Genomic DNA, 7507 nt, shown 5'->3' on the forward strand with positions numbered 1-7507 from the left:
TTTGTCCGTTTTTTTATAGTTTTTATAGTTGCGATCACATTTTATCGACATTCATGTTGTAATTGTCTCTTTCTATATTTAACTTTTGTCTCGGACAAAAACGAAAAAATAGAATAAGAATCGAAAAGGCAAGACGTAAAAAAAGCCAACAGCAAGAAGCAGAAAGAACACATTATAGAATAAGTTTTGATTAGATTTATTATTAATCGAATTTTAATTAACTTAATCGACGATTAAATATCAAACAAACCTGTATTGTTTTGTTAAGACTATAATATATAATTTATCTTGTAATGTACAGATGGAAAGAAAGATTAAATTGGAAACAGGAAGTTATATAAACTTTTCTTCATGCTTTTCTTTTTGCTGAGTAAGGGCCATCACACGCAAAATGACATGGCATAATTGCATAACTATAACATAAGGCCCCTAAACCAAGCATCCAACATAAAGATGCCATTGATTTACATAAGATTTTCTTCTTCTGATTTTATGGCTCTAGCCGATGAAATAACAGTCAATTTACATAAGATGCTCATTGGTTTAGGGGCCTTACGCTTTGCTTATGTAATTTTGTGTATGATGGTCCTAAATAATCTAATTAAGTTTAGTAGTCGAAGTCTATTGCAACTAGCATCTTGCTGTATATGATGCTTTATACAGCGTGAAACGAAAGCGAGTTAAAGATACCGAAAAATGCAAGCGTTGCGTATATTTCTTAAGCGAATTAGAGCATGTTAGATTGTCAAGATATTATCACTACACATATCCGATTTCCGCACAGATATGATTTAATTGTAATCAACAATCCATAAACGTTAATTGATTGTACCTAATATGAAATTACTATAAAATGCGAATTAATTATTGATATTAAGTTGGGTTCCCATTAATTTTTGCTAAGTTTTCTAATGATTAGCGAAGTTGGTCTTGTAGTGCGATATTCTTAATTCGATTTTATACCTAAGTTCGATTTTAATTAAGTATTAAGTATTAAGTTCGATTTTAATTAGTATTAAGATTCCATCTAGTTAAAGAAACGAAACTGCATAACTTAACTCGAGTCTATCATAGAACATATTTTATCGATCATGTAGAAGATGATCGCTTCCTTAGTAACAATTAATTTATTTATCAATATATTAAACGTTGGACATAATATTGAACCAATATTTGGACAATATTGTGCCAATAATTGTGCTACTAAGGTTCATACATCTTTTATTATACATCTTTTATTAAACTAATGATTTAACAATAATAATGAATAATTAATTTTGTACACAATAAATAGTTAATTTTCTATTCAATCTCGAAAAATTGTTATATATATATTATATATATATTTATAATGATAATTAATTTTGTATTTAAAACGATTGTAAATATAAATGCCATTCTTAACTTCTCATTCCATTGTCGGTTTTTAAAAAGACAGTTTTAAAAACTGTTCAAAACCGGAGCGGTGTTATTCGCAAACGTTTAAACGTTCAAATCGAAGCGCGCGTACGCCACCATGGTGAGATGACCGTCACCGGAGTTCCGGTCCGCCGCGCGCTAGTCGCCAAAGGATTTCGCGGGCGGCCGAGTTTATGGGTAATATTTCCCAAGATTCTTTGTGGCGTGCTTGGCGTACGGAGAACCGGCGAAAATTCAATTCACCGCGTGCGAACGAACGTGTGGATTACGTCGCATCATGTTCAATTAGTTATGTCATGTCATGTTGGCGTGAAGTCGTGATGACGCCTCGTCCCTCGAGTCCCCAACGAGTCCTCGTCATGCCGCGCCGCCTTGCGATGTATCGGCCTGTCTCTTTTCTCGAGACAACCGTGCGCGAGGATGGCGAGGCACGTCGAAGCAGGACGCGGTTCTGCTTATCCGTCCACGACGCGTTTAGGACGCTTGCCAACGTCGCATCATCTCGATGTCCCTTCGGGCTGTTGATCACAGCACCGGCGACGATGGATTATTAACCGTCGCTGAGCCGGTCGGTCATTGTTATCATCGCTTATCGCGAGAAATGGAAGGGCCGTTTGTTTGATTGCGACTTTTGCGGTAAAGGTACCACGCGGTCTCGCTGCTCGGCATACAAACATCTCGAAGGGAGAAACAAAAATCGCGGACGCAATGTCTCCTTGTCCAGCATCATTAGCATCTGTTAGTGAAAAATATTCTCTGTTTGCAGCTGGGTCATAATTGTAGGGGATTATGTCGGAGCAAAGTGCGGATTCTCCGAACTATACTGCGAATCAGGAGGAGGAAGAGGAAGAGGAGATGATCTTGCAAGAGTCTGAGGTACATGGAAATTGATAACAATGTGATGATAATGTCATGTAGAACATTTTTGTACATTTCATATCTTCTATTAATAAAATAATAATTTAATGAATATTTGATTTTGTGACAATAAAATTGCTTGTCCAACAATTAGTTTTATTGATTTTTTGTTTCCATATCTGCACTTAACATGATGTATGATTTACTTTTAGGCTAATCCTGTAGATATTCTAGAATGTCTGTCGGTTATGATCAATGATAGCACTGGAAAGGATACTAATCAGGTACAGGAACTTATATTGGACGACCAGTTGCTTGGTACAATGGTGACTACAATTACATTGCCTGATGGGACTCAAGCTTTTGTTACGAATAATCTTGGTGACATTGGTTAGTAGCCATTTGAATTCGACTGTTTTTAATATTATTATACTTGAATATTACAGATAATACAAAAGAATTATTCCTTTCATAAACAATTTGCATTTGAAAAAATATAGCTTTTTGTTCTATTTGTTTCATGGTATATCTATAATGAATTTATACATTTGCAGATCCAGATTTCAAGACACAAACACTGCAAACACTTGAAAATGGAGATACTATTTTGCTACGAGATTTGTCGGAATTTGGCGATGGAAAGGCTCTTCAATTGGAATTAGATCCAGCTACATTTGTACAAGCTGAAGACACTGCCACTGAAAATGTAGAAAATACGTATTCACAAGTAGAATTTATCAATGGCACTGCGTACATGGTGGCTAGCCATGTGGATGTAGACGAAAATTTATGGGAAATTGAAGATGGGAAGTTAAAGAAAAAAGATCCCAAGATTTTAATCAACAAAATATCTGATGTAAAAGTTAGGTATCCTTGTCCTAGAGAAGGATGTTCAAAGGTTTACAGCACACCTCATCACCTCAAGGTAATCAATTCTTCGAGATCAATATGAATACTTGTAAATAATGAATTGAAAAATCTCATTTAGGTATTTATAATCCATTCTTATTTTAAGATTATCTTAAGTAATGTCTTAAGACGCTAATGCGGTTCTCTGATTGGTTCGTAACTTCTTAAGACTGTATTTAAGATGATCTTAAATAAGATCTGAGTATCGACCTTAAATATTCTCAATCAGACTTACTAAATGCATATTTTTAATCTTTTTTGTAGGTCCACGAACGTTCGCATACTGGTCAGAGACCATACAGATGTACTCATCCAAAGTGCAAAAAAAGTTTTTCAACCGGCTACAGTCTGAAAGCGCATTTACGGACGCATACAGGCGAGAAACCATATAAATGTACGAATGGAACGTGTAACAAAAGCTTCAAGACGTCGGGTGATTTGTTAAAACACGTGAGAACTCACACGGGAGAACGTCCCTTTGTATGTCCATTTAACGGTTGTGGCCGATCGTTCACTACAAGTAATATTAGGAAGGTACGGATGCTCAATGTACGATGCTTAAAATATTTTATTGCCGAAATTCAATAAAAGTTTTTTTATGCTTATCAGGTTCATGTAAGGACGCACACTGGCGAGCGACCGTATAAATGTACGCAACCGACATGTGGTAAAGCGTTTGCTAGTGCGACAAACTACAAGAATCACATACGTATACATTCAGGCGAAAAGCCTTACGTTTGTTCCATAGAAAACTGTGGTAGAAGGTTTACCGAATATTCTAGTCTATATAAACATCATCTTGTAAGTATTTTATATCAATTATTAATTAGTTATTAATAAGAGTACAATATTCTAGAATAAAATACTCCAAGAATATTGTTAAAATATATATAAATATATATAAATATCTCTAGATATTTTTGTCTTCGTAGGTACATACACCACAACGACCATTCGAATGCACACTATGCTCCAGGAAATATCGTCAGAGTAGCACGTTGGTGATGCACAAGAGAACAGTTCATGCCTTAGTTGACAGTGACGATGGTGCCGATACATTTTTGCAAGACTCTCTTGAATCCTCTAGTCAAAATAAAAAAAAAAATAAAACTGTAAAAGAAAATGTAAGTGTAATGTAAAATCTAATTAATTATTAATTATATATGTTTGTGCAGTTCGATATGATTATGCAACTAATAGATCTTAAATTTAGCATAAGCTGTTAGCAAAAGACAAACAAATCCAGATTTCTAAAATGATCGATGATACGAACGAGAAAGAACCACAAATTTTATTGGTAGGTGATCCTTCGCAAATCGCTGCATTACAGGTTTGTATAAAAACTTGATATATTTTTACAATAGATTCATTCTAGATAATTATTAGCGAAAAAAAAAGTTTTTTAAATTCATTTATTAAAAATTTCAATTACAGAAGATTGATTTGGACGAAAATTTTGATGATCCTGGCATTGATACAACATTCGAAGGATTGAATATAAAAATCGAAGACATAGAATTTGGATGGAACTAATGCAGAGAAAGGAATGCAACTTTATATGTATGAGAAAAGTCTTAAGCATTAAATATTAATTTTGTTAACATTCATTCATGGATGTGCTAATATCAGAGCGAAATCAAATAAGTAAATGAAAATTAAAAATAGTGTCAAACAATATTTGACCGCATAAATGCTGCGGTAACAGATCCGAACTGAGATTTAAGTTTCTTATCAGTTTCATAAATTCATCAGATAGAAATATACAGTAACACACATCAATTTTTTATAATAATGAATAATTGATGTACGATTTATATGATCATTTGCATAAAGTGATGATTAATTCAACGTAATGGATTAAATATCTAATGCAAATATGTATAGATATGCTAAGATATACTGAAAAGGATTTTAAGAAAATGTGTAGTATTTCTCGCGTTGAATCTAATGATCAAATGAATGGATTCATACTGTAAACGTAAACGTGCGAGGTAAAAGATATTTCAAAAATATATATAGGAGAGATCATATTAGATATTTATAATATGTAATTACGTTTTTGAACTAAAGGCAGTGCCTTACCTGAAAGTGTGAGTGTAAAAGAAAATATATGTACTATATCACATTTTGTCCATCTATAGTTATCGAGCGTGTATGTAATATTTTTATGTAACAATTTACATCGTTTTCTTCTCGTATCTAAAATTATAGAGTAAGTTATTTGTTTTTTAATTTGAGACAAAGAGATATATTTTGACTCAACTTTATTATAAAGATGTTTGTATTCAGTTTTATTAAAAGAGCAACTACCGAAAAGTTATAATTTCATTAGCAATTTATGAATTATGTTATCATAGTAGTTTTATTTTATTTTCAGATTGTGTGACTTTGAGGCATTTTAATTTTATGTACAAATAATAATTATCATGTTATTTTTACCCTGTAAGCAAAATATTAATAATATGCCAATAAATTTAAAAGATATTGAGGCTAACTGGCATCAACTGTATCATTTGCAAAATTTTGTTAGCAGAAATATAGCAATATAATGGCAGAATTGATTAAAATCTGCTATTTTATAATTATATATTTAAATAATATATTCCATTTGAATATAAAATATACTATATTCTGCTTAGTTTCTACTAATAATTTGCTATCAAATTATGTCAGCAAGTTTTGGTTGATACAATACAAGCTTATTGTGCATAATTGTCAATCTGTCTCAATGTCCTGTTCAAATTTATCAGCATATTGTTAATATGTTACTTACTGAATAATTTTAATATTGCGCTGCTGAACTATTTTCAAAAATCAAGGGAATATTATGTATTTAAAATTTGCAATGTAGAAAATGCAAATTAATTTGAGATAAATTATATTATTTTTTTCTTTAAAGAAGATAATACGAATTGCAGTATAATTGATAATGTGTGTGAAAAAAAAAATATATATATAAAACGAGTCTGATGAACGAAAAATTTTATTATGTTTAATACATTATTATCAGAATTAATATAGGAATACAGACTATATATTATGTGATGACATACTTAACAATAGATGAATAACAATAGATGGATAATAACATTTATATCGTGTATAAGCATTTCAAGAAGGTAAAAAAAAATGTATTATGTTTTGTATCTTCATTTTTTTTGAGAATTAAATTGTTTTTTCGTAAATACTATGAAATATATTTGTGTAAATAAATGTGTTTTGTGAACTTGGTGAAAATAAAAAATGTAACATTTGATCTAAAGATTAAAAAAAAATATAATTAAGACTTAGGAAATTAAATTCCTAAGCCTAATTAAATTAATCTAAATTAAAATTTCGGAAATTATTAAAATAAAATTCGGAAATTAATAAAATATATTATTTCACCTTTCGAATAAATTCAATACTTTTCTTCGATCGAATTCTCATTGCTAAAAAAGGAACTATTATTAGCGTTCGGTCGCTGATTAAACAGACACATTAACACAGCTAAATACGAGACGTGAAATGTAGCAAATAATACAGTTATATATACGTGATCGAAATGGTTGGCCTTGTAAAAACGAATTGAAGCGATGATTTTTTTTATTTTGAGCTTCTTTTATATTCTTCTGTTTTTAAAGTAAATGATATAATCATTAATCATCAAATATGTATTTGCAATTAGTTTTTTTAATTACATTAAAAATATTTTTCTCTGTATGTTCCCTTATATTTTTACAGCATCTAGCATATCGTTTAAGAAGATTATTTTGATGAGCAATATAGAACTTTCGGTCCTCCCACCATTCAGACGATCTTTCATATAGTGTTGTTCTCGATTACGGATAGTCTCCATTCAGCCAAGTACTCGATCGCGCTCATCTATCAAACTGGCAGATAACTAAACTTTTTATAACAACGGAATCTTCCACTTTTGTCAATAAAATTTTAATCCTGCCATCCGAAAATAGAATTCAAAGAGTTCCGCGATTGTGATTATGAACATTACAAAATGTGGATCGTCGGTTTAACGCAGATATGTGCGACGAACAGTATACAACGGATGAGACAGGTGGGTATTAAGCGATTAAATAAGACGATAAAGGTAAAGACTAATAATATCTTATTAGGATTAACATTGTTAATGTTCAATATATGTGTGTAAAGCATCTTTTATTTATATATACATCGAATTGTGGAAAATTTATATTTGATATATCCACATATATATTCAGATATCGATTATATGATATTTTATTCTTGTGTGTTCTTAATACCACTATTGATGAATTAGGATAAAAAAATATTATCTTATTTAGAGATTAAAATTACAACGTAT

At 31.2% G+C, this 7507-nt stretch overlaps 2 protein-coding genes across 5 annotated transcripts in view; both read left to right on the forward strand.

Annotated features, from left to right (window-relative positions):
- Window positions 1-1567: 1567 nt before the first annotated feature.
- LOC108686930 (zinc finger protein 76-like) lies at window positions 1568-4950 on the forward strand. Of its 4 annotated transcripts, none has more exons than XM_018192456.1 (9): window positions 1568-1596; window positions 2186-2295; window positions 2490-2667; window positions 2832-3202; window positions 3451-3720; window positions 3796-3987; window positions 4119-4310; window positions 4400-4516; window positions 4621-4950. In XM_018192456.1, exons 2-9 carry the CDS (start codon window positions 2209-2211, stop codon window positions 4717-4719), a joined length of 1506 nt encoding a protein of 501 aa, XP_018047945.1. In that variant the 5' UTR covers window positions 1568-1596; window positions 2186-2208; the 3' UTR covers window positions 4720-4950. The 4 variants fall into 4 exon arrangements, with proteins under 4 accessions (XP_018047945.1, XP_018047943.1, XP_018047942.1 ...); XM_018192454.1 differs by having other exon boundaries at window positions 1575-1987; XM_018192453.1 differs by having other exon boundaries at window positions 1575-2295.
- Window positions 4951-7172: 2222 nt separating this feature from the next.
- The window catches only part of LOC108686891 (open rectifier potassium channel protein 1), a 13047-nt gene continuing 12712 nt past the window's right edge, over window positions 7173-7507 (forward strand). The window contains exon 1 of the mRNA XM_018192397.1: window positions 7173-7240. The gene's annotated coding sequence lies outside the window, so the exon portion shown is untranslated. The remainder of the gene's footprint in view (window positions 7241-7507) is intronic.

The sequence above is a fragment of the Atta colombica genome, unplaced genomic scaffold, assembly GCF_001594045.1.
Source record: "Atta colombica isolate Treedump-2 unplaced genomic scaffold, Acol1.0 scaffold198, whole genome shotgun sequence".
NCBI classification, from domain to species: Eukaryota; Metazoa; Arthropoda; class Insecta; order Hymenoptera; family Formicidae; genus Atta; species Atta colombica.